We start from the raw sequence: 27675 nt of genomic DNA on the forward strand, positions 1-27675 counted from the left end.
CCCAGTATGACTTGGTGAAACAAGTGCCTGCAGGAACCTCCACCTGAACTGCCTGACAAGGCAGGGATGAAGTCAGTAGGAAGAGCTGCAGCTGGATCTTTCCTTGGATGAAGATAAAGGAAAAGAGGCAGGAGGAACCCCAAGGCTCAGCACTTCTGGTACTGCTGACAGACACTCGCTCTGTCTGAGAACGGGAGATGCTGGCATTTTTCAGGAAACCCCAGAAGGCGGGATGTTAACTGGAAGTACTGCAGCCTGGCTTCCAACAGATGAGAGGATTTAGCAGGAACCACCGAGGTGGTGTAAGGCTTCTTCTGGAAATTTATGACCAGCAGACAATAACTAGCAGGAACAGGCAATAAACAACAGGAGCAGCAAACCAGCAATGCCCAGACCACCACCAACCAAGGGACTTGCAACTATAAAAAGGCAAAACCAAAGGCAAACACAGCTTTTCCATCCCAAGGTCTCTCTGTGCCCTTCCTCTCAACGCACACATGATGCTACTTACACTGGGAGGTAACAACCATCACTGGAATTACTGTTACACATAATTAACGTATTAACTAAGTTGACTGCCGAGTGCACTGTGATCAATACTTAATTATATTTCCAGGCAGTACAACAACATCAGCCAGAAATTGAGTTGAGTAGACAACTTGAGTAGACCCCTTCAGGGTCGAAACAAAACCATTCCTGGAACAGCAGTAACTAGGAGATGTACAGGAGTTTCAGCAGCAGCACACAACACATGGAGAGAACAGATCACATCACAGATGTCTTCACAGTGAAGGAGGAAGAACTGAGCTGTGAAGGTCAAGAGATGAATGTCACAACTGCTGAAATTATAACTTCAAATGGTAAGGGTGAAGCTGTTGTACACAGAGGGGGGAACCAGGAACAGCTATGGAAGAGGCGGAAACAAGGGTGTTAAGGGAAGCTGGACATCTTCAAATCACCCTTAAGAGCAGAGTGAGGTTTGTCTTCCAACAGACAAGGGCAGGGCCGCCAGGCCATTGGTGTCACAGCAAATCTAAAGCACACTGGAAGCCCCCCAGGGTAGGCAAAGAGAGGTGTTTTCAGGAAGGCAGGAGGATCATTTCTGTTCCCAGCCTGCTGACATGAAGAGGCTGCTCCCTCAACCTTCTCTTCTCCATGGCGGACATAAGGAACAGATTGGGCAAGCTCTCATCAGTGGAGAAGGAATGAGTATTCAGAGGCACAGCAGAAGGCAGAGAAGGGCTGAGAGATGAGAGGATTGCCCCACCATTACCCCCTCTCTAGTTTGCTAGAGGGGTATCAAGTACTTCACTCCATTATCTTCCCTGTGAGGGTGCTGAGGCGCTGGCACAGGGTGCCCAGAGAAGCTGTGGCTGCCCCATCCCTGGCAGTGTTCAAGGCCAGGTTGGACACAGGGGCTTGGAGCACCCTGCTCTAGTGGAAGGTGCCCCTGCCCGTGGCAGGGGGTTGGAGCTGAATGAGGTTTAAGGTCCCTTCCAAGCCAAACCAGTCTGGGATTCTATGGCCTTCCCTTTCAGAAATAACCCTGCTCATTAAATCAGTGCTTTGCAGAAAAATCCAAACCTATTACTTTTTAAACAGCAGACACAAAAGTAATGTCCAAGCCTGACCACTGCATCCCACCATTTCCTGCAGCAGCCACTATTCCAATGGCAACAAGGACTTGAAATTGCCTGAACTAGGAGAAGGCTGCCCAAAATGCCTTCCTGAAGCTCTGTGTGCTTCACAGGCATTCAGAAATACAAGGACACAAAGGAAGCACATGTGTGAAACTGGGATGAATTTTAGGAAAATGCTTGAAGACCCACACAAGTATTGCTCCAGGCTGACAGCTTCCCTGCCTCTCCCTGGCAGATTTGCTATATCAGTGTCTGAAGTGTGCATTGTCTTCCAGTTGGAGAGCCCCTGAGACCCTGTCAACCTAATCCTGAGTAAAGGGATATGCTGGATGGCCCTGACTGTCCATGGCAAGCAGCTATCTTGGGATGTCTTCACAACAAGGCTGCTCAGTCAGTAGGAAGGACCACCTTGCCACGTGGCCCATCAAGTTCAGAGCACAGTAGCAGAGGGGTAACAAGGAAGCTGTAATGTCCCTCCCTCTGCCTTCCCCTCTCAGAAGACTTCCCTGCTTCAGCATCTATAATCAAGCTGGGATTCCACCAAAACACATGCTCCAGAAAAACATGTCAGGCAACAGCCAAAAACCCTGAAGTACAGGCAGCCACACCTAAGGTTATGCAGTCCTCAGCCTCTGCTACACTATGCACAAGGAGCCTTGACATAGTTTAATAAACTCTCCTTCAGTAAATCTGCCTTCTTGGCACACCAGCAGCCTCTTGCACTACAAGCCTGCACAGGCAACAGTTCCAGCACACCACTCCAAGGTCTCGCTGTGCCAACACCCCACCTACTGTTAAAGAGACTGCTCCCATCCATCAGCAAACACCCATCAGCACAGCGAGAGCAGCCACTTCTGCACAAAGGCTTTGTATTCACACCAAGACTCAGAATAACTTCCTTCTAATGCAGATGGAAGAGAGATAATTTAAGTCTCCAGCAAGTCTATGAAGAAGAGTGCATCTACATTCATAGACATTAAATGCCCAATGCCAGGTTGGATGGAGCTTGGAGCAACCTGGTCTAGTGGAAGGTGTCCCTGCCCATGGCAGGAAGTTGGAACTGGATGAGCTTTAAGGTCCCTTCCAAGCCAAACCATTCCTTGATTCTATGATAAGAGGAGACTGCCTGTGCAAACATACTCCTAAAGCTCTACTGTGATGCTGGCAGGATGCTCGGGTGTGGTTTGATGAGCAGGGAAGAGGTCTGGAAGGTGCTGACTTGCTCCAGGGAATACTGAATGCAATATTGGATTGCTTGTCTCTAATGGAACTAGGGGCAAAAAAACCTAAATCAATTGTAATCGACTTCTCAGTTAATGACACAGACAGGGCTGCTTCCCCTGGAAAGATCGACATGCAAAGTGGAGCAGTATCCATACCAGCAGCATTATCTACACATCACATCTGGAAACTTGGCACGGAGACAACAGCAGGCAGATTCCAGCACAGAGCAGCGCAGGGTTTGGGCAAGCCAGATGTCAGGTTGAGCTTCGCTTCCCTAAGAGCTTGTTGTTGCAATAGCAGCATCTTTCCACCATGCATGCCCCACAGCCTCCTGCCCCAGCTCTGATGTGCAGCTCCAGCAGGAAAACTTCACTCACTGCCACCCAGGTTAGTTTTCCACTAGTTCAGGGAGCCCAACCAAATCAGGAGCACACATGGTCAGGACAGCGAGGAGGAAGCAGGCCTCCTCCTCTTCAGCAGTGGCAAGGTGTTGGAGACAGTCACACTGATCTTCGGACTTCAGCCCTAAAGTGCCCATCATCTATTTTAAACATAAGTTAATATTTATCAGCAGCAACAGATCTCTAGGCCAAGTGTTGCCTTTATTCCAGCCTGACATGACTGAGCACACAAGCATTCCAAGTCCCCCAGGTGGGCTCACAAACAAGGGCAGAGGGAATGCCTGCAGAACCTTTTGGGGCTGGAAGAACAGAGGTGTTCCAAGGATTTGCCACTATTGGTATCTACAACCTTATAGTTCTTCCGTCTCACTAGTTTGTGGTTTGTAATAGTTATTAGGTACTGGAAGCTTTAAGTGCTCATCTAAGCATTTTGAGGAAAGTACGGCTATATTCCCCAGGTTTTTCTCAGGGGAATTGCCCACCTTGGCTACGCTTTCATTCTGATGAGGTACACCAACTATATACCAAGCTACTTGGGAAGGTGGGGAAGATCTTGTCACAGTAAGAGGTTCAGCAGCCACAGCATCAACCAAACCCTGAGAAACAAGAGAAACCTGAAAATTGTTGCTTCATGCCTCTGGCATAAAGATCTAACTGGGGAATTTCAGCAGCTGGAAACCAAGTACAGAGTCTGATTAGTGGAGATTTTGGTTTGTTTTCAAGTTTCCTTCACAGAGCCCAGACCAGAAAACCCTCAATGATCTACTGAATTCAGACTAAGAAAAGGGATGAAGGACTGCAATCTGGGAATACTACTGCCTTGTGCCTCAGTTACTCTGAGATGAGCTGCCGTGACACAAGTACAGCTGTTGTAAGGCAGTTCTCTCCTCTGCTCTCCGCATGCTGCCAGGAGCCCAGGCCCTGGAACCACAGAATGTGTACTCCTTACCATCAGAGAAGGAGGTGAAGAAACAAACCTCACCATCAAACACCCCAGCACCAATTCCCACCCTGACAGCAGCCTGGGAGTGCACAGCAGAAGTGGCTTCGTAAACAGCTTTGGGGTGAACATCGAAGCAGCAGGTTTTGACCTGCTTCAACACCAGCTCATCAATAGCCTGAAATAGCTTTCTTCCTCAGTTTCACCTTCTCCTTTAACATTTCCAGCTACAGATTTATCAGGTGGGTGCTGCCTTTTCTTTTCCTATTCACTGTAGGGGTACTAGGATGTCAACGCTGCCATCCCAGTACCCAGAAAGTTGATGTTGGATCAGGCCACCCAGACTACAAGACAGCAGCAATAGGCTCCTTCCTTCTGGTATGTCAGCACCCCAGCACTCTAACAGGACAAACCAGCAGATTCAGAACTGGCCCCCGGCACATACAGAGTGCAGGATACATGTAAAATCACTGGGACAGCATCAGCCACCCCACTGCCCTGTTTGGCCCACAGTACATAGCCAGAGAGGAGTACAAGGCTACTAAATTAGACTTGAGCATGATACAAACTTCCCTTGGGATGTGCACATGGGAATTTCACAAGGAATAAACAGACACAGCTTGAATTGTGAAATAAGCCAATAAACAGAAGAAAACGGAACAGGAAGAGAAGCTCAGAAGAGGCCTAAAAACTCTATAGTCTGCTTTAGGAGCAGCTGTGAGGGTTCCAGCAGAAGAACGTATGATCCAAGAGGACCGTTTAATATACACCACTGTTAACCAGCTTGGTCAGCCTTGGATCCTTCCTGGGATGGGCTGAACTGCAGTCCTGTGTAACCTCACATAAGGCTGGGAGTTTGTGATGAATTCAGCTAGTGAAGAGCAGGAGCACAGGCACAGTGACACTGAATGACATCCCCTGCCTCCAGCTTGGTGGTGGAGAGACTGAGCAAGGCAGTATGTGACCAGCCGTCACCCTGACAGACTGAAGTTTGGAGTTTAACCAGACCTGAACTGCTGCACAGTCCTGGCACACACTGTAGAGTGGGAATCTCTCATCACAGCAACTTGTACTAACCTCTCCTTGAAGCACTGAACACGCTGCTGTGCTTCCCACCATCACAAGCCCAGGACAGCAAAGCTCCAGGCTCCAGGAAGAGAGGTTAACCAAGCACATCCCTTGCTGGCACAAAGGGACAGGAAGAAAGTTCTTACCCCAGTGCCTGATCCTGGGTGAGACTGAACAACAATGAGGAATTGCCCCACCTTATTTTCTTTCAGGTGGTGCATGATTAACTGATGATGAGTTTTGCCTTTCAATGCCACCCTCATTAATCCAACCTGTCCCTACTCTTTCCAAATGATACTGCCTCTGCTTCCCACTGGGCCTCCAAACAGCTCCTTCCAGGCCAGCAGAGTCAGCGTTTCTATTGTCTGCTATATTCTTGCCCTGTTTGCTTGTTTAACCATAATTTCTCCTCTCCTCCCCAGTAGCTGATGTTTTCAATCCTGGCTGCAGGCCTTATTTTCCTGACAAAACCTGCACACCCTATCTGGAAACAAGAAACATGGAGGAGATGACTGGTATCTGGGCCTCTCACTGCAAGAGGGACATTGAGGTGCTGGAACGAGGCCAGAGAAGGGCAAAGGAGCTGGTGCAGGGCCTGGAGCACAAGTGTGATGGGGAACGGCTGAGTGACCTGGGGGGTTCAGTCTGGAGAAGAGAAGGCTCAGGGGGAACCTTATCTCTCCCTATAACTGCCTGACAGGAGGATGGAGCCAGGAGGGGGCTGATCTCTGCTCCCAAGGAACAAGGGATGGGACAAGAGGAAACGGCCTCAAGCTGCACCAGGGCAGGTTTAGATGGAGCTGAGGAACAATTCCTTCCCCACAGGGTGCTCAGGCATTGGAACAGGCTGCCCAGGGCAGTGCTGGAGTCACCGTCCCTGCAAGTGTTCACACACTGTGGAGACGAGGCCTCAGTGCCATGGGTGGCCTTGACAGTGCTGGGGAACAGTTGGACTGGATGAGCTTAAAGGGCTTTTCCAACTTGGTTGATTCTGTGATTCTACCTTACAGAAAGGCTGTGTGTCACGTATCTGTACCTAACCTGAGACAGCACTGCCAGCAATCTCCTGCCATATGTAGTGGATAAATTTCCTTCCCTCTTCTTTTTTTTTGTCACCAATTAATTCCATGGTAGATCCAAAGGCCAGCAGGAAGAGCAGGAGAGAAGAAAGTAAATACAGACTAATGACTGTGAAATAGACTGGGAGGATTTAGCAGTTTTCAGCCAGTTACAAGAGCATTACAGACAGAAAGGACAAAAACCCCAAAGCTCAGCTTGTACCCCTGCAATATTTTACTCAGCTCCTCTCAATTACAGCAGGTCTGCCACATATTCGTGTTAAAGGCAATTATGCAGGGTCAGATTCTTTACATTTTCATTTCAGTTTTTAAACTGCACTAGAAATAACTTCATGCTAAAATAGCCAAAGGGCAGAACTGCTGCATGAATGTATTTGGGACTGGGATCAGGAGAGAAACAATAAGGTATGGCACTACTTAGTGCCACTGGCATCCCCCTGGCTCCATCCCCAGCTGTAGGTGTTCGCAGCTCCAGGAGACGCAAAAGAGCCACTGGAGCTGTTGGGTTGGGGGAAACATCAGGATCCTTTGCAGCACACAGGGTGACAAGAGTATTGCTGCTGTGACATGTGTGGCTACATGCCTCTTCCAGGCATTACTGCAAAGCCTAACTAGCAGAACAGATGAATGCAGGAAAAGCCTCCAATATCCCTCTTGCATGTTTCCAGAAAGCCTCCATTCTTTTGGTGGTTTTCATTGGAATACCTCCCCCCTTTGCAAGGCTCCCCAGAGACTGACAGGCACCCAAGTAAATCAAGACTTGCAGCCCATGTGTTTCAGTAAGAAAAGTCCCCTCTGCAGCATGACAAACCCAGCTGACCACTTACGCAATAGATGTGATTAAAGCATCTGCACAAATTAGGAGACAAAACATCACCTGCAACTGCAAGCCAGGGCTGCAAACACAACAGAAACCCCATGATCATAGAATCACAGAACCAACCAGGCTGGAAAAGAGCTTTAAGCTCAAGTCCAAATGGTTCCCCAGCACTGCCAAGGCCACCACTAATCCATGGCACTGAGAGCTCATCTACATGGTTTGTGATCACTTCCAGGGATGGTGACTCCATCACTGCCCTGGGCAGCCTGTGCCAATGCCCCGTCAAAGATGTGATATGCATGAGGGATTCAGCCAGCCTAACATAATGTTCTCTGGGAACAGCCTTGGACAACCCCCTCCTTGCCTTTAGCTCTCTCCTGCGAGCAAGAACTGCTTCTGCCAAGCATCAGCAGAAGCTACACACAAAACCCTCACACAGCTTTAACAGAAGGCACTTTGAGGACTTGAGCTTTGGTGTCCAGCTTCACCACTAGTAAATAGTATCACTGGGATAAGAACATACCAGGCCTGACCAAAGCTTCCTGCAAGCCTATAGCATGTATCCCATGGCGCCAGTAATGAATGCCCAAGGATAGAGTGGGTGTACATGTAGTATCCCCAATGTATTTTTGTTCTGGGGATCTGACCAGCTGCTTTGAAGCCCACATGGGTACCAGAAATTCAGAACACCTCAGTGCATGAAGTCCTAAAACTTAACTGCCTTTTCCTTAAATGATCTTTTCCCATCCTGAACCCAGCATCTCCTAGTTTGATTTCTTCCACTTATCTCACTAGAAGATAGGGACTGGGAACAGGTCTAGTATGTCCTCAGCTCTGTGGCAATCATGCTTTACTAAACTTCACCAGCATCACTTTTCCCAGACCATCATCTTTTCCAGGCAAGACAGCTCAGATCCATTTAATCACTGCTCGCATTCCATGCCTTTACCATCAATGCTGAAAAACTCATCTACAGATAAACACAGATGCTCTGAAAGGACTGCATTTGACTGCAGACACTGTTAGGAGCTCAGATATCCAGTCTGGAGAATGGCTTTTCCTTTGAGGTGAGGCACATGTGCTAAAGAAGGTCAGCGAACCCTGGCATCACCTCCTACGTATTTGGAGCCAGAAGTACGCAGGCAATGCAGGAGCAGAGTTTCCAGAGACACTTCTTTGCTGCTCCAGTCTGAGCTTTCCTGAAGTCATTACTCTGGAACTTACTCAAAGCTCGTTAGGCAAAATTTCCACTAGGTTATTCTAACCGTTGATTAATTCCCCTTTCCTGGCAGACTTCCTTGGATTCTTTAGCACGCCTGCTCTCAGGATCCCTATGGTGCGGGTTTGTTTCCCCACTCCCAACACTCCATGCATAAAAAAATAAAAAAACTAATCACGTCAGAGCTCGCCTTTGGTTTTTAAGTCTCTGTGGCAGATTAATGTGGCACCCTCCCCCTCCCTACGCCCTCCCATCTATTGCACAGCCCTACGTCAAGGAGTTAATCCCACCATCTGCAGATCCTGCACTCCAGGAAACCCCAACACCTAACAGTTCAGAAGCACCAGCAAGTCCAACTGCATCTAATAGCACTGAAGAGCCATGCGTTAAATGTAATCACATTCATTTCCTTTTACCCAATAGCCCACTAAGTCAACACATACAAGATCATTTAGATTTAGACATCGAAAAGAGCTCAACAATTCAGCCTGGATAATGCCAGCAGACTTATTATTTACATAATCAAAGAATTACTAGCTCAACCCCGGTCAAAATCAGTCGGGTCCAACAACATTTATATTCTAAGTGGCTTTATAAACTGCTGCACATACAGGGGACTGCAGTGCTAACATAAAGTAAGAGGGAGACACCCAGGAAAGCCTTCCAAATTGTTTGTGACATGTATTTGACCTCCAGCCCCCAGCTCACTGCTTAGCTTTGCCTGCACGTAGTTGAGCAACAACCAGCACACAGGATCAGCACTGCAGAATGCTGCTGGAGCCTCTCTGCCTGTTCTAACCCTCTTTTTGCAGCACAAAGAGCAATTTTCAAAACTGGAAGGCATCTGAAGAATGGAGCTAGACAAATAATCACCTGGGGAAGCAGAAGGCATGTAATCCATGCTCCTCTGGTCTATGACATTCAAGGACAGACTGGACAGAGCCTTGGGTGACACGTTCTAGTGTGAGGCATCCCTGCCCATGGCAGGCGGCTGGCCCTGGATGATCTTAAGGTCCTTTCCAACCAAACCAGTCTGTGATTCTATGGTGAAGGTAACTCAGTCCCAGTATCAACACCCACTGCAGGTCAGTGTCTGCTGCACCCAGGTACCCGCTCCTGCCCATCAGGAGCACACAGCCCTCCCAGCTCAAACAGCTGACAAGTTATGTCCTGACCAGAAACAAGCACTATAAAACCGACTACAATTCATAAGGAAATGCTACACCACAAAATCAGGACTGGAGATGCCAAGCAGAAGCCCCTAAAGCACAGTCAAAGTTGACCCAGTGTCTGCACGAAGACTGTATGATCGTAACGGCCCTCTAACCTTGAAAAGGTCTTACTAATTCTAGCATTCCAATGTGACACCGTGAACTACCTTTTCTTTTGTGCTGGTGCTGGTGATTACACACTCCAATGAGCCCAACCCATGAAAACACTCATACCAGGAGGTACCCAAGCACCTCAAGGCTCCTTCCTTCCTTCCTCATGGGTTCACAGACTGCCCTGCAGGTGGAACTGGTCCAAACATGGCTTCACCTCCTCCTACAGCCTCTGACATTTCTGGTGGCTGATGCTTTTGTGCTGTCTCAACTGCTCTTCTGCTTCAGCAAACACTTTAGAGCACCCAAAAGCCCTGAGGCACCAATATCATCACCAGCTCTGCCATCTTATGCAACACACGACACTCCCACAGCATCTTTCCCCCTGGACAGCCCCACGTCCACTCCCCTGCTCCTCTTCTGCTTGGCTCCTGGCGACAAACAGGCACCATCCTGCAGCTTCACCGAGCCCCTCAACAGACCACGGTGAGCATTACCTCACTACAGACCTCCTACAGCATTCCTCATCTCTTGCCAAAGCGGGGTTTGACCACTCTGCAGGGACACAAGACCATTTCCTTCTTTTCAAACAAGTCTCAAATTAGAGCAAGCCACTCTGCTCCAATATGCCCATATGGCTCACTTCAGTGAAGATGAAATCTTAATCAAAATGAAAAATCAAGATCTGGGCTCCTCCAGGGGATGCAGAAGCTGTTTTTTTATCTCCATCCCTTCACTTCTTCCCCTTTTCTCAATGCAAAACTTGCAGGACAGGAATATCCTGGAACAACATTCTCCTGGTAGAATCTGTTCTAAAGCAAGCAGGTTTTCAGTGACTCCAGGGCTCCATCACTTTGCACTTCATGCCCTCTGCACCCTGCCAGCAGCACAAACATGATACCAAGCGTCAGCAAACAGCACTTACACTGCAGCTGCACTGGCAAGAATGGGTGCTCTCACCACAGCCCCATCTACCCAGTGCAGCCATGAGATATGTTGCAAGAACAAAAAGTAAACAAGGGGTAGGGAAGGACCAAACCCTGGTAGTCGCTCCTCTGACACTCCCTGCTGTCAGCTTGCAGAGCTGCCAGACACTGGGCATTGCCTTGACCTTATCAGGTCTGGAACTATAGCACCAAAACAGAGCCTTGAGACCTACCTGTCCCCTTACCTCCCTGTGCTTCAGTATCCCCAGACACATAGGGGAACATGGTCTGGCATTGCTCCTGGAAAGAAAGGGCTCCTCCAACAAAAAAAAAATCTATCTTGCCATTCCCAAGCAGTAGTCTTTGAGGCTCGCCATGCCTAAAATACAGCTGCTGAGAACACCCGCATCCCCAACAAGATACTGTGTTAGGTCATAGGATCACAGAGTGGTTTGGGTTAGAAGGGACCTTAAAGCCCATCCAGTTCCAGCCCTGTGCCATGGGCAGGGACACCTTTCACTAGAGCACATTGCTCCAAGCCCCTGTGTCCAACCTGGCCTTGAACACTGCCAGGGATGGGGCAGCCACAGCTTCGACGGGCACCCTGTGCCAGTGCCCCAGCACCCTCACAGGTAAGAGCTTCTGCCTAAGAGCTCATCTCCATCTCCCCTGTTCTGGCAGGTTAAAGCCATTCCCCTTGTCCTGTCCCTACAGGCCCTTGTCCAAAGCCCCTCTCCAGGTTTCCTGCAGCCCCTTTAGGCACTGGAGCTGCTCTGAGGTCTCCCCTGAAGGAGCCTTCTCTTCTCCAGCCCCTGCAGCATCTCCGTGTCCTCCTCTGGCCTCGCTCCAACAGCTCCACGTCTTTCTCTTTTATCCTACTGACAGGGTATTAAATTTACCTAATGGACCAAGAGCTGCCAAGCACTGCGAGACATTTTTCTGGCTTTGTTCAGCTTTCCTTTCCTGATGAGGACCTGCCTTTACTGAGGTGTCACAGCGAAGACACGAAGAAATGCCAGCTTGCCAGTGGATCCCAAAGTGAGAGTTCAAAGCACAATCTGGACTTCCCCAGGAGGTGGGACTGATCCAAGCCACTGCACCAGGAATGTTTGCCAGTATCAAGAAGGCTGTTTCATCTTAGTGGTTTGCAGGCTTGGATACTGCCATCCTAAAAAATAATGTATGACAGAAAGCAGCAGCTAGGTACACCCTGCTGTGCTGACGCCCCAACGTTTGAGGAACCTACAGCTATGTGCCCCTATGGGGGGACACGTGCTCCTTCAGGTAGGGCAGAGGGAGATGTGGAAATACGCAGGATGTGATAACACCAAACACATTCTGGGAAAGGGAAGGAGGTGTTGTGTCTCCCCGTGCCAATCCTCATGCTCCGCTGCCCTAGGCCAAGGAGCTTCAGGAAGAGGAGGATTCACCAAAGCTTCACAAGGTACAAAACCTACCTGGACATCTTTTGAAATACTCATTTTCTTCCAAGTTTTACTTCCACAGAGGCCCTTGCAAAATCAGAGCCATCTGTTGGAAACCAACTGCTGATGCTGATGATGGAAATGCTGAATCCATTTTTCCTGCTATTCCAGCTGCCTAGAAGCAGCTCACACACCCCAGAAAGGTCAACAGTGTACAAAACATTGCAGTGAAGTTGTGCACTGGAGATGTTTGCTCCTAGTGAGTATTTGGACGTGCTGAAGCCAGAAACACACAAGCTGCAACATCAAACAACACTACAGCCTTCTCCTATCAATGTTACATAATAAATAATGCATTTAAGCGTTGTGATGTTGGGCTCCAAATCCCAGCCTCATTGAGCCTTTAAACATTGGGCCGTAATTATTTTTAGTATTTAGAATACAGAGTACTATCAGATCCCATTTAAAGCTTACTCTCAGATGAAGCAAGACTGGTTCTTAAACGCTTTCTTCGAGCAGAAAAAGGTGGCAGCAGCAGCTGGGGTAGAGCAAACAAATCAATAGATGCATATGGACATATAGGTCACACAAGAATTAGGCTGAGGGAAAAACAAGTTAGCTGTGCAACTTGGCTGCTTTTCCACATATGGTGCTAGCCATTTGCGGTTTAAGCTTTGAGGAGCTCCACTTCGTTTGAGCCTGCAACAATTCCAAGCTTCCAAGAAGCAGCTTTTTACTCTAACTCCTCTATGTTACTTTATACTGACTAACACTTTCATGTGAGCATCGCTGGCTTATACACATACTGCACTAGGAAAACCTGAAGGAGGAACTGGAAAATTGTGTTCTGTGCCCTGCAGAGCAGAAAAATATCCTTCAAAAATATAGAACTGACCTAGAAAAAGGAAGAGTTCTGCTGCTGCCCTCTAATGAGCACATCTAATATATGAAAAGAGCACTCCAACAGATACGTTCTGTTCTCCTACAGGCATGGCCTCTTCTGCTGCAGAGCTGTCAGCAATGCAGTCACAGCTGGAGCAAGGCAGCACCTTCTACACAGCAAACGTGCAGGAAAAACATCTGAATGGACCCACAACCTATTCCGTGCTTTCCTGAGCTCAGAGTATACGGTTGTCTACTGTTCCGTTCTCTTTCCTTCCCCAAATGGAGGAGGGAAAAGGTTCCTAACTGTGACCTTCAGGACACAAGGAGGTTTATCAGCTCACCCCTGCCGGCAGCTTCCACAAGGACTACCTTCCCTCTAAAGTTACCTCCAAAACACATTGCTGCATTCAACTTCTGCGCCCCTTGCTTGAGTCTGTCTGGATGCTGTTAGATCCAGATGCTGTCTGGATGGATGCTGTCTGTCTGTCATATGTTAGATCTCTTCATCCAACCTAGCAGAGAAAATTCTGTAACCTCATGGTACAGAGTTAGACCACATGTTTCACTGCCACAGAAGGCTGTGATGCTGTCAGAGGTATAGAGGTACAACAGCAACATGGAGGAATGACCTGCTTAAGTGTCATAGAATCACAGCCTTGTTTGGGCTTGAAGGAACCTTAAGGCTCATCCAGTTCCAACCCCTGCCACAGGCAGGGACACCTCCCACTAGAGCAGGTTGCTCCAAGCCCCTGTGTCCAACCTGGCCTTGAACACTGCCAGGGATGGGGCAGCCACAGCTTCTCTGGGCACCCTGTGCCAGCACCTCAGCACCCTCACAGGAAGAGCTTCTGCCTAAGAGCTCATCTCAATCTCCCCTGTTGTGGCAGGTTAAAGCCATTCCCCTTGTCCTGTCCCTACAGGCCCTTGTCCAAAGCCCCTCTCTCCACCTTTCTTGTACATTTAGCTTAGACAGTGCCCGTTGAGATTTACAGTGTTAAAAAACCCAACAAAGACCCCTAAAGCCTTACTTTCTTTCTATAAACCACTTGCCTAAAAAGCTAAACCCAGATTACATGCCTTTACCAGTTATGCCACATGTGAGCATCAATAATGCCACCTTTAAACTGGGCAAACAGATCTTCAGGTGTTGCCCACATTTTGACTCAAGCATAAAGAAAACGTTTGTCCATAAACTGCTCACAAAGACTCTCTGATCCTCTGTATCCTGAGTATCCCTGTAATGAGCAAAACAGCTCTCAGCACAGGAACCAGCACCACACACATCCCGTTTCTCAAGCGTGCACGGCAGTCAGTGGTGGCCTGAAAGAAGAGCTCCAGCAGAATATCATGTTTTCTCGTAACTGCAACCTGTGGGCCATCAGTGCTGCAACTGAAGGATTATCTGTGCCCCTATGAACAGGCAATACAGTTTAAACAACATATAAAACCTTAGGCAATCTAGACCTTTATTCCAGTAAAGGATAACTTGCACACAATAAATCTATAGATCCCACTTAGTCTGAATTATAGGCATAAAGTCTTGGGAGATCTACCATTAAACGCTCACCCTGTCATCCAGATAAGACCCACATTAGCAGAGACTTATCTCTTGGCAAATCAGATTTATGTAGATGACAATTTTAGTGTAGAAACCCTTGGAAAAAATAGCCAAGCAAAATAGGCTTCCTCACATGGGCATCTCCCAGGGGTGTCAGCAGAGGAAAGAGGAGGCTGACTCATTCTGCACCCCAGAAGCACATTAAGACAAGTCAGAAGGGGCAACCCAGAAGAAGACCTCTCATTGCACCCACACTGTACCAGGCTCCACCAATTTTCTAACTAGAACACCTATTAAATATTAAACTCCCAGGACACATATTTCAGAAACACCTTTGACAGCCTGACACAACTCTGTACTAACGCTGGTGACAAGAGAAGGGCGCTGACTTCCAGAGCTGTCAATCTGCCCTCTCCACAGCCAGTTCTTCATCCCTCTTGGGATTCAGTTCCTTAAGTCATGCAGTGTTAAACTTTTCTTCTCATGCCCCATGAGAGGTTTTCATGACTGGGATTCGTGCTGGGTGCAGCTCTTTGCCACCAGTGCAGAACTGTGCCTCCTCCCTCTCTCTCTGTAGCATTTATAATGTTATAACTCGATTATGCCAAAGCTGTAACATCAGAACAGCAAAGGCATGGATTTCAGTTCACAGCCCTCTTTTGTAACACTGCAGCTTCAGTACTCTCCTAAGCGGGGCTGATCTATTTTTGTGTTAAGTAAGGATGTCTGACCATTTAAAACTGATTTAGCAGAATACCAGGCTAGATTAGTATCCTTTTAAAGCTTTTGGAATCATAATCACACAGACCAAGACAGCACAACATGCAAACTACTATGCCCCATCACACCTAACCAGGAAAGCCAGGATGTACAGTGACCCCAGATTCAGCAAGCCCTTCAGCGGCACAAGGGACTGACCCATTTGACCTGAAAACCACATGCTTGAACACTCAATTTGTACAAGAGCTGCAGGAAGGCTTTCAAAAGCCCAGAGCAACACCTCAGAAGCCTCACCAAAGCAGTTCCCATTTCCTCAGTCAGCCCTCTCCTCCTCTTCACCCACTCAGCTTCAACACAGCCATAGAATCACGGAATCAACCACGCTGGAAAAGACCTTTAAGCTCCTCCAGTCCAACCATTCCCCAGCACTGCCAAGGCCACCACTAACCCATGGCACTGAGGCCTCGGCTCCACGGTGTGTGAACACTTGCAGGGACGGTGACTCCAGCCCTGCCCTGGGCAGCCTGTTCCAATGCCTGAGCACCCTGTGGGGAAGGAATTGTTCCTCAGCTCCATCTAAACCTCTCCTGGTGCAGCTTGAGGCCGTTTCCTCTTGTCTTGTTACTTGGGAGAAGAGACCAGGACTAGCTCAGCACTGAGGCTCATCCGTGCAATACACTTGCACGAGACACTAAGCAGAAGCCAGCTCTTCTGCTGTAGCCTCTGCTGAATGCACATGGAAAAGGCAGAGTCCTCCATCATGTATCCCTTATACCTGTGGGTGTGGAGGCAATGCAGTGAGTTTCCAGACATGGTGATCACCTAGCAGAAGGAAAAGGAGCTCATGGATCCCACTGAGCATTGACTGTTTCTGAGGGCATCATCAAGGCTCTTCTTGGACAAGTTGGAGCATCTCAGGGAAGACTTAGAGCAGCTCCAGTGCCTAAGGGGGCTATAAGAAACCTGGAGAGGGGCTTTGGAGAAGGGCCTGTAGGGACAGGACAAGGGAATGGCTTTAACCTGCCAGAACAGGGGAGATTGAGATGAGCTCTTAGGCAGAAGCTCTTCCCTGTGAGGGTGCTGAGGTGCTGGCACGGGGTGCCCAGAGAAGCTGTGGCTGCCCCATCCCTGGCAGTGTTCAAGGCCAGGTTGGACACAGGGGCTTGGAGCAACCTGCTCTAGTGGAAGGTGTCCCTGCCCATGGCAGGGGGTTGGGACTGGATGAGCTTTAAGGTCCCTTCCAACCCAAACCAGGCTGTGGTTCTATGATCGTGTAGCTCAGCTGGGGGCTTGTAGCAGTTCTGGGCTGTTGGGGCCTGTCTTAGAGAAAAAAATGTTCTGCTGGAGCTCAGCCTGTTGGCTGCTGGCTCTGTAGAGCTTGGGCAGCTGTGAGACCTGTTTCTACAGCAGGGAGCCTCAAGGACTGAGGCAGAATCTTACGGGTTTAGGTGCTTAGCTTCCATGGCAGAGAAGGGAGATTGCTGTAACGTGCAGAGCCTTATGTGCCCACAGCCTTGCTCAGAGCTGTTGCAGGGAGACTGGTGAACAGGGTCTTGCCTCCACGGTGTGTGAACACTTCCAGGGACGGTGACTCCAGCACTGCCTTGGGCAGCCCATTCCAATGCCTTAGCACCCTTTGGGAAGGAATTGCTCCTCAGCTCCATCCAAACCTCCCCTGGTGCACCTTGAGGCCATTTCCTCTTGTCCCATCCCATGTTCCTTAGGAGCAGGGCCCAGCCCCCTCCTGGCTCCATCCTCCTGTCAGGCAGTTGTAGGGAGCAATAAGGTCCCCCCTGAGCCTTTTCTTCTCCAGAAACAAAGAAGAAACACATGTAAAGGCTGCTCCAAGGCAAGCACGTACCTTCTACCATTGTTAGCGGGGAGCATGACACAGCCACCACAGGAGCCAGCCATAAGAAATTACAGGGATCTGACACATCGTTCAAGCTCATAAGACTCATTTCAGGCTCTTCCCACTACGAACAGCCTCTTCTCTTTGGAGCAGATTGCAAACATCTTGGCAGCTCTGGCCACTCTGGAAAGCGTTCCTGTGTTTGTGTAGTGCTCAGTATCCATGACCACTGGCTAATTGGAGCATTTAAAAACATAACAACAAAACATTAATTTTAGGTAGAAGGACTTAGCCCCAGCTAGAGGAAGGGGAAGGAGAAAATGTTAATTAACTCCAGAAATATTAACCCAACTGATGCCCATGAGTTGGCAGGAGGAACTCACAACATGGAAATGGTCTATCTGCAGAAGGGAAGTCAAAGCACTTGAAGCAGTGCAAGTTTCAGACACTCATTTAGCTCTTTTCACTTAATTACACTGACTAATTAAAGTGGAGTTTCATTCAGCTCCTTTCACAGCCAGCACCATACTGCACAGTAAATGTTAAAGTGTTATTAAGCAATGTGGAGTTTTTACTTCTTTAACAGAAATTATTACCATTTTTAAGACACGGGCACCTTTGGCTTTCAGTAGGATTGCAGCAGGATTCCCATTCCAAGCAAGTTGTTGCAACCTACAGCCTTTTGTTCTTGTAGCCCCTTTAGGCAGTGGAGCTGCTCTAAGGTTTCCCCTTGAGGAGCCTTTTCTTCTCCAGGCTGGACCAGCCCAGCTCTCTCAGCCTGGCTCCAGAGCAGAGCTGCTCCAGCCCTTGCAGCATCCCCGGGGCCCTGAGGAACATCCCCTGTCACTGGTCTCCACTTGGACATTGAGCCATAGACCACAACTCTGTGCATGCAGCCATCCAGCCAGTTCTTTATCCACCAAGTGGTCCACCTGTCAAATCCATGCCTCTCCAGTTTAGAGACAAGGATTTAGTGCAGGACAGTGTCAAATGCCCTGCAAAAGTCCAGGTAGATGATATCAGTTGCTCTTCCCTTATCCACCACCACGGCCTCATTGTAGAAGGCCACCAAATTTGTCAGGCATGATTTGCCCTTCATGAAGCCATGTTGGTTGTCACCAATCACTCCCTTATTGTCTATGTGCCTTAGCCTAGTTTTCAGGAAGATCTGCTCCATGATCCTCCCAGGGCACTGAGGTGAGACTGACTGGTCTGTAGTTCACTGGGTTTGCTTTGTTTCCTTTTTTAAATCTGGGGCTTATATTTCGCCTTTTCCAGTCAGCAGGAACTTAACCTGCCTGCCACAACTTCTCAGATATGATAGATAATGGAGCTTGGATGCCCTGTTTGAAAGACCTGTTGATATCCACCTCACCCATGAGAATGAGAAATCCCAGCTCAAATGCCACTCAAGCAGCTGCTCCTCTTAGGGCAGCATCCATCTGCCAAACAGAGATTTTCAAAGCATCCTAAACAAAAAAGATTATTTTCTAACAAGTAATACTGCAGTGGATTGCAGGTAAGCAGGCAGGTGCTTTCAGCAGGACCATACGAGTGTAGATTGAGATGAGCTCTTAGGCAGAAGTTCTCCCCTGGGAGAGTGTTGAGGCACTGGCACAGGGTACCCAGAGAACCTGTGGCTGCCCCATCCTTGGCAGCATTTAAGGCTTGGGGCAACCTGCTCTAGTGGAAGGTGTCCCTGCCCGTGGCAGGGGTTGGAACTGGATGAGCTTTAAGGTTCCTTCCAAACCAAACCATTCAACGTTAAAATCATTTCAGTGCCACGCCACCAAGGCCATCACCAATAGGTACCTGACTGACACCACTTTAAGGGAAAGCATTTCAACACTCCCCAAAGTCACACAGACCAAAGCCTGGGCAGCTTTGCCCAGAGACAGATGGAACAGGAACATCTTGTCACTGCGGACTAGCACAGCACGTCGCATTTTACACACACATTGGAGATGCTACAGCTGCTCCTTGCAGGCCACTCGCTGTCAGTATCAGTTTGCACCCCTCTCCATCTGAAGAGTGCTACAGTGGGGAACAGCTTGAGCAGAGTGCTCTAAAACAAACACAAGACACGCATGACAACTGCCAACACTGAATGAGATGCTGAAGAAAAGCAACAGCAGTGGAACTGTGAAGATGCAGCAGCTTTCCACACTGCAGACGTGGTAAACGACCACCATAAGCCGATTTTAAAACACCCCAAAAAGCAGCAAAGGCTTAAAACTGGTATTCAGAAAGGATGTGTTCATTAAAACAAAATAACCCCCAAAACCAAACAGGAACCCCCTTCACGAAGCCAGGCACTACACAATAGCCAGGAAGGCACAACTAAAGGGGATGGCAAGCAGCAGGCTGTCCAGGAGGTGAAAGAGAAGCCCAAAATGAAGGCAATAGAAAGGGTGCCAACGTCTTTGCTCTGTTCACGTCACTAAAAATCTGCATAAAGAAGGTGGACAGTGCTAGGATTAGACGCAACAGGCAGGCAGACTCACACCATGCACCACAGAGGAACACAGCCAACATCTTCCCAGCAGAAGTAACCTGCTCCTACCAACAGCACAGCTCCAGGACTTTCAAAGAAGCATTTCATGAAGAAACGTCCTCAGGGATGAGGACAGAAGTGGAAGAACTGTAATACTGAAAGGGCACAAACAAACAGACATTCAGTGATTCTACCATTCTATGAACAGAAAGGAATAAGTTATGGAACACAAAGGTTAGCATCCTGTCAGAGCTGTAATTCTTCAAGCAACACAGCAGTGGCAACCCTGACTCCAGACACTGCAGGAACAGTGATGCTGAAGAGGACGGGTCTCACCTGGATTCTGGCACACCACCATTACAAGCAAAAACCAGAAAAGTAAATCATGTCCCATAAAGTTAGTGCACAGCAGAACCATGACACCAACCAACCACAGTTTTTCTGCTTCTCATTTAAGGCTACAAAAGGAGAACAGAATTGGACAAGTGGCTGCAGAGCGCAAAGAGAAGGAAGCAGGTATGTGACAGACACAGCTAATCTGGAACACCAGAACAGAAGCTGAGGTGCAAACCAGAAGGACACAAGCACTGACTCTGAAGGCTTGGTAACAAAAGGAAATCAAGAGTATGTAAGAAAGGGGCAAAGCAAGGCTGTACATGGCTTTCAGACTCCAGCAATTCCAAGCTATCAGGTTCCTGCTTGCCCTGATTTATTCTCTCCTGTCTCTGCATTTCTTCAACAGGAAAAGCGACTCCCTTCTTTGTCAGATACTCAGCAATTTCACACCTCCACTCCCCTCTGTGACACTGACAGATGAACCCATGCTGTAAGACACTGTCATCAGAGGACAAAACTCTCAAGATACAAAGGGGTAACTCGGAGATACTACAGCATGCCTGAAAGTCCCCTCTATTTTCACATCCCAGTGTGCAGATCCAGGCTTGGTACAGAATCAGACTCACAGAGTGGTCTGTGCTGAAAGAGACCTTCAGAGATCATTTAGCCTAAACCCCCTTTCACCTTTCACCAGGTTGCTCCAAGCCCCTCTGTCCAACCTGACCTTGAACACTGCCAGGGATGGGGAAGCCACAGCTTCTCTGGGCACCCTGTGCCAGAGCCTCACAGCCCTCATTGTAAAAAATGTCTTCTTTATGTCCAATCTAAACCTACCTTATGGTGTCCTTAGGGACCCCTAACTGGTCTGGGGCCAGAGGCAGCAAATGGCTTTAATCCACGTACCAAATCACATTTTCCTGGCTCACCACTAGCACAGGAGGAGCTAAAGCAATCTGCAGGAAAAGCTACTCTTGGCACAACCTCAGAAACCAAGGTGACCAGCTAAGGTTTTGCAAGCAATTCTGACCTGGTAGCACTTGCTGCCATTGCCCTTTTGCTTCCTCAACAATGCATCTTGTCAGAGTGCCCTTTTGCAGACGCTGAAAATAAAGCAGGAAGATGCCAGTCTAGTTGTTCATCCCATTCCACAACTGGTTCATCATCTGCTCCAAAAAACGCCAGACATTCCCAGGCAACTGGTTTGCCACAGTTACGCTTGAACAGGACTTTGCTTCAAGGGGCAAATACTAGGGAAGGAAACCTAAAGCAGGGATTCAAAAAGGGAAGAAAAAGGGGGGAAAAAAAAGCAAACACACACACACACTCCCCCGCATAAGACAGGCTATTATTTCTGACTGACTTGGAAGCACTTAATTCCCACGCTACAGAGGCTCACCCACAGGAGATTTATTCCCTCACACTAGTAGCAGAGGTCCTCGCATGGATTAGATTATGGCAAAGCATCTGATTTACATTACGTCAGTGACTAAGTAAAATACACTGATGAAAAGCAATCACTGACCAAGCTCCTGGACTTAGCTCCAGTGTTCACAGTGATGTTGCTGGCTTTTGTTACCTATTAGCGTGTGGAAATCATCCGGAATCTGGTGCTGAGATGAGCTAATGATTAAAGACAAAAAGCAGAACAGAAGAAAGCAGTTGCAGCAGGTCTTCTTCACAGTATGACATGGCTCAGAGCTCCCCATATTAAAATACTTCCCATCTTGGACCACTGGCTTTCTACCATCACACATGCAAGCCTCACCAAATATTAATTCCATTTCTCTGTTACAGTTCCACCCTTTCCCTCTCATGCTGCCGCAATCATTGATGCCAGAACAGCCTAAACTGATACCTCACCCCAATCAAAACAAGCACACTTAATCAGCCGCGTATCTAAGGGAAGCAACAAGACCATTACCTTGAGAGCAGCAGATACTTCCAGTGTGGCACCCTGCCTCCACCAGCTGTACCAGGAATCCTCAGGAAAATGTTGGCAAGAACCAACACCACCAGATTATCCTCCCAAAACAAGGAACTCCTTCATTCTCCTTTCAGCCCCAGCACACACCTGCGCAGGCAGACACAACCACTAATGTTAACCAACATGCTAACCCTGCTCGAGATGCTAAACTTTCCAACTTGAGAAGGATGCTTCTCCCTCTTCCCTCAGAATAACCACAGCCAATCTTGTTTATGAAATTGAGGAAAGGTAAGGGGACAAAAGGTATAGAAAAAGTGCTCCTGTCTTGCTCTTCCCCCTATACCACCACCTCTTCCAAGAGCAACTCTTGTCCCTGCACCATGCTCTGAGGAAACCAGGCAGGCTTTTCAGGTCTCTTCTATTGATCCAGCCAGCCAATACCCTCTCTTAAACAGTAAGGGGGGGTGCAGACACGTGGAGCCACAAGCCAATGTCACCACCTATTCTTCCTTAGTTTTCCAGCAATAAGCAATCTCTCAACCTCACACATCCTTCTAGGCCAGCTCCACATCTGACAGCTTCACAGTTAGCAGAAGGCACTCCAGCTCACGGAACTTTGGTGTTCAGGCTCTGTCAAGACAAAAGTTGGGCCCCCTGTTCAAGCACAAAGCCAAAATGTGGAAGACCAAGTGGGGAAAGGCACATGGCAGGACAGTAGAAGGACAGTCAAATGTTTTACCCAGAAATACCTTTGTGCTGCAATGCCATGAAAGCATTACCAGCATGCAGTAAGATGCCGGCTTTCTGGGAACTACACCTCCAAAAGCAGAGGGATGCAGGATCTAAGGAGGAGAGACAAAAGAGCAAAAACCCACAGCAACCAGCAGAGTAACCCAGAGCATTTCCTGTCAGGTCCAACCCCTGTAACTGATCCCTTGTTTCACTTATGCCCTGCAAGCCTCTGTAAGCCCACACTGACGTTTTCCTGGCTGTCCCTAAAGTGTCACAGCACAAGACCAGACAGTAACACAAAACAGATACCAGTAACCTTAGATAATGTGAAGCAATCCTAGGAGTGCACGCACACACACAGGAGGACAAAGATACCACCTTTCTCAACTGCCACACATTCCTGGGCAGAATAAAAGCCTCAGCTGTGAAAAGCACAGGAGATACAGAAATACAGCCTACCTACAGTCTGCCAAGTTGACCTTCTCAGAGCTTGAAATGCAAGTGGGAGAGAGACATTTTTTTGTCTTGCTATTAAATCTAAAAATAACAATGTGTAGGAGAATCCTACCCTCCTGCCCTGTGCACAGAGCTAATGGGGGTGGGAGAAAAGTGGGGATGAGGGTTGGAGTCAAGTTGAATTTGCTTCTGAACAGGCCCTCAGCTGACCAGGGATCCCAGGAGACAAAGCAGAGCCTGCCTAGAATCTCTTTTCTAACTCCAGGGTGTCTGCTATTGTATGCACAGCCTAGTTACAGTTCACTGACTTAACACAAAAAATGAATTGATTTCCATAATGAAAAGGCCTCCACATGGCTCCAGAATGATACAAAAAGAAAGGGCAGAGCAGCTTGGGAAGATTTGAGAACAAAATCAAACCACTTTTTGCCTCGTTGAGCTGCAGTTTTGGGCCCCCAGACAAACAGCTATTTTTAGCCGATCATCTGGAAAGTGCAAGGCAGCACAAAGCATTGGGGTCAGCATCACTGCAGGCAGCCAGCACACAGCCTCAAGAGAGGGTTAAATGTAGTCACACACCACACATCTGCATCATCAGCACTTGCAGAGGGACTAGAGGCACAGAGCTATTTATAAAGCAGATCTGTGCAGCTGCAGCCTGCAGTGAAAGATAAGGACTGCAGGCTGTCAGCCGTCAACATGCTCATTTAATTAAAGAGATGGCTATGTTTACGTGCACACATGTATGCACACATGTCTTTTTCCCAGGAGAGGTACAAACAATGAGCTCAGTGTTGGAAAACAAGGCATTTCACAAAGGTTTCTGTGCAGAGGGCAAGCACCCCCAGCAAACGCGTCCTCGCACAACCTTCCCATTCCCCGACACTGTGACTAAATGTGACTGATGGGCTGTGGCCACTGCAGCTCAGGTAACCACTAGCCTTGAGGTGGTTACTGGGTTGCTTTGTAGCCCTGGACAGGAAAACAAAGTCACTGTAGTGGTATTAATCTGCATGGAAAGAAGAGATTCAGTTTGTAAGTGAGGTATTTGTGAGTCTCATGTCTTCTGCATCAGGACAGATTCGTGTGCCATCAGTTTCTATTTTGAGATGAAATGGAAAACCAGTTTCAGACTCAAAGCCCTGTCTGCCACTAAGCAGGGTGCATTTCCTTGTGGGATTAGAAAACAATACCCTCTATCACCACCTCACCATTCCCACTTTACTCCCCGTAATCCTTGGCGAGCTGAACTCTCCTGCCAGAAGACCTAGAAACAGCAATGGACAGGAGAAAACGGGTGGCAATCAGCCTGCTGTGGGTAAAGCACTACTGATGCACAACAAGCAACTAGCTGGCAAAACAGAGTATGAATGGCAGCTGCTGGTGAGGCAGAAGCAGCTGCGGAGGAAGCCTGGAGATCAGCTCACAGCCTGGGCTCTGCTGTCCTCTCAGCCCCTGAGGACTAGGAGCCTAATTCCCCACCCCACACATATGCCATTCTGCTTCCTCCAACGCCAAACAGAAACCTGTCGGAAAAGCTCCTGCAGGAACACAGGGAGCTGTGGTTTGGTTTCAGTTCTGACAGCCACTGAAGAATACAGTCCTCGGTGTCTTTGCTCAAAACTTAACCAGGCACTCATTCACAATACAACAACAAACCTGTTCTGGAGGAAATGATGCTTCTGGAGTCCAAGTCAAGGTTCTTGACAAGTGTATCAGGGTCAATCTTCAGCCCGGAAAAAACATCAGAAGGTGAGAAGTCCCAGTCCTTACCCAAAAGAAACATGAAGCAGGAGTCAGTACAAACACCACAAGACACATTCACTAAAACAAAAACGAACCCCAGCACCTTCCAGACAGGAGGGTGCCTCTGAGCAGGCAGGGGTAGGTAAGTCACCCCACTGGCCAGAACCCCACAAGCTCTTCCACACAGAAGGAAGCTTCACAAAGTCATGCTTCAGACTGTCTTATTCCTAACAGATATCTGCCTCAACCCAAGCTCACCTGAATTCTGGTCTTAATGTGAATGGTATCCTTAGGAAAAGCCAGATTTATTACAGGTGCATGACAATACAAATAAGCAACAAATGAGCAGATTAGGGGCCTAAATCCTAAATCAGTGGACATTAAGCAGATTCAGTGACTACCAGCAACTTAACCAAATCTTCAGAATCCAGTTCCTTTAAGCATGCAATAGCTCTCTAAGTCCTAAGCTTTGCAGTAGCTTCTCTGGTTGGCTTGGAATTGATTAGTTAGCTAGCACTGACACATAATTCATAGTGGTACAAAACCAGCTGTATATGGCACAGTCTGTTCCTCCCTGTTTAAAAGGAAAGCTGTAGGTGCACAAAAAGCATTTACTGCTGTTCTGTGTCCTTGCTGCTGGGAGACTGGGGGAGGCAACCAGCTTTAGCCTTAACTGTGTTATTGATAACACAGCTGGTGAAGCCAGACATGGCCCAAATCTCCTAAACGACTGTGTATAAACTGTGTGTAAATGACTGTGTATAAACAGCTCATCTCCACCTGCCCTAATCTGGAACTGAAGAGAACCAGCACAAAATGAGCCAGGCAGGTCTAACCCCTCCACTCCCAATGCATGCTGATGGCTGCCGTAACTACCAGCACATGGCACATCCATCCCCATGGCTGATGCTGAGAAGCATGCTGGGAAGCTGGTGGTGCACAAGCAGGACCTTGCACTAGAGCTCTGAAGCTTCAGGCTCCCTTGTTCTGCCTGCTGTGACCAGCAGTGTCCTTAATCACCATGAGAAGTGTGTTGACAAGTGGTGTGAGGCCCAGCACAGTGCCACAGCAGCTTCAAGGCCACAAGCACAGCACTGAGGGTGTAAGGTGACTTTTTGAAGCAGGAAAAGGAGACTAGGCTTCAGGAAACAATGTCACAGAATAGTCTGGGTTGGAAGGGATCTTAACGCTCATCCTGCTCCAACCCCTGCCACAGGCAGGGACACCTTCCACTAGAGCAGGGTGCTCCAAGCCCCTGTGTCCAACCTGGCCTTGAACACTGCCAGGGATGGGGCAGCCACAGCTTCTCTGGGCACCCTGTGCCAGCGCCTCAGCACCCTCACAGGGAAGAGCTTCTGCCTAAGAGCTCATCTCAATCTCCCCTGTTCTGGCAGGTTAAAGCCATTCCCCTTGTCCTGTCCCTACAGGCCCTTGTCCAAAGCCCGTGTCACCATTTCAGTTAACTCCTGCCCCTATGAAGACTGCCAGCTCCCACCAACGCTTCACCATGTCCAGGACCAAAGGGCACCCTCAGGCACCCTGCGAGGCCACACCAGGGCACCTGCGAGGCTCCTGCGCCCGTGGCAGCCGCCGTGTGCAGATTCCAAGAGCTCAAGGGACCGAACAGAGCTGCGGCCTTCCCGGTGCAGGCGGGGGAGCACGGCCTCAGCCGCCGGGATACACCCATCCGTCGGGATAGGCGATACCACGGCCCCACGTGTCACCACCCCGCTCCCCGTTACCTTGCCCGCCGCCGCATTCCAGCCGCCGGGGCCGGGCTGGGGCTCGGGCAGCGGCAGCGGATCCTTGGCGGGCCAGGGCCGGGGGGCGGCGCGGTGCAGCCGCGGGCGCTTGACCTTCCCCACCATGGCGGCGGCGCGGCGGAAGGAAAGAGGCGGGCAGGCCTGAGCTGAGCCCCGCCTGCCGCGGGGCGGCCCCGACTGGGGAGGGCTGGAGCCGGGAGCCGAGGGACTAGGGCGCCCGCGGCCTTGCGTCCCTGGCAGTGTTCAAGGCCAGGTTGGACACAGGGGCTTGGAGCAACCTGCTCTAGTGGAAGGTGTCCCTGCCTGTGGCAGGGGTTGGAACTCTGTGAGCTTTAAGGTCCCTTCCAACACAAACCATTCCATGAACCCGGGAAGCACACGTGTAGCTGCCCCAGCCAGGCCACCCTGCAGCTGGTAACTCTGAAACCTCATGGTGGCATCTTAAGTGACACCAGTCGCTTTGGTGGGCAGCCTGGGGGTTAATCACCTTCAGGCCTCCAGTGGGTCCTGGAAACAGCCAGGGGGTGTCAACCAGTGTGGTTGGGTCAAATCTAGAGGCTCTACAACACAGTTAAGATCTGGTGTAAGCCCCTGAAAGAGCTGAGGCCTCTTGGTAGCCCTAACTGGAGACCAAGGTGCATGGCAGGACAAGAAATGAACTCTGAAACACACCGCCAGAAGTTATGTCCGTAGTTAGAACAGCAGAAAAGACGTGACCAGCCCCTGTGGGCCCCAGGCACGTGTCTGACCATGCAGGCACGGATGGACCAGCTGGAAACCCCTCACAAAACAGCCTCAGCCCTACCTGCACCGTTCCACACACACAAAGGGGTGAAAGTCATCCTAATGCTGCTTGCTCCAGCCCTGGCTTACTCCTGCTTGGACATCGTGCTGTGTGCGGTTGTGAAAGCATGGACACAATGTTAGAGTAACTGCTCATTGGCTAATAGTAGTAAATGTAGTAGTAATGTGGTAAATATGCATAATTTTAACCCATCATGCTAAGCACTGATATGCTGGAGGCAGGGCATTTTAAAACACACAATGTGTTAAGGGTCCTATGGGAATTGTTAGGGATAATGCTTTGTTGTGGACATCCATTCAAGGCCAAAGCTGCAAGACAGCATGAGGAACAGCTCAGGAGGA

General features: G+C 49.0%; 1 protein-coding gene across 1 annotated transcript in view; it reads right to left on the reverse strand.

Moving 5' to 3' along the window:
- SLX9 (SLX9 ribosome biogenesis factor) overlaps positions 1-26665 on the reverse strand; it is a 49330-nt gene extending 22665 nt beyond the window's left edge. The window contains exons 1-2 of the mRNA XM_062602992.1: positions 26509-26665; positions 24680-24788 (exon numbers count right to left, since the gene is read on the reverse strand). Coding sequence (XP_062458976.1) covers positions 24680-24788; positions 26509-26634 — 235 coding nt within the window. The 5' untranslated portion in view covers positions 26635-26665. The remainder of the gene's footprint in view (positions 1-24679; positions 24789-26508) is intronic.
- Positions 26666-27675: the final 1010 nt, after the last annotated feature.

The sequence above is a fragment of the Pezoporus occidentalis genome, unplaced genomic scaffold, assembly GCF_034315485.1.
Source record: "Pezoporus occidentalis ecotype Australia unplaced genomic scaffold, CSIRO_AGI_Poc_V1 ctg118, whole genome shotgun sequence".
Taxonomy (NCBI): domain Eukaryota; kingdom Metazoa; phylum Chordata; class Aves; order Psittaciformes; family Psittacidae; genus Pezoporus; species Pezoporus occidentalis.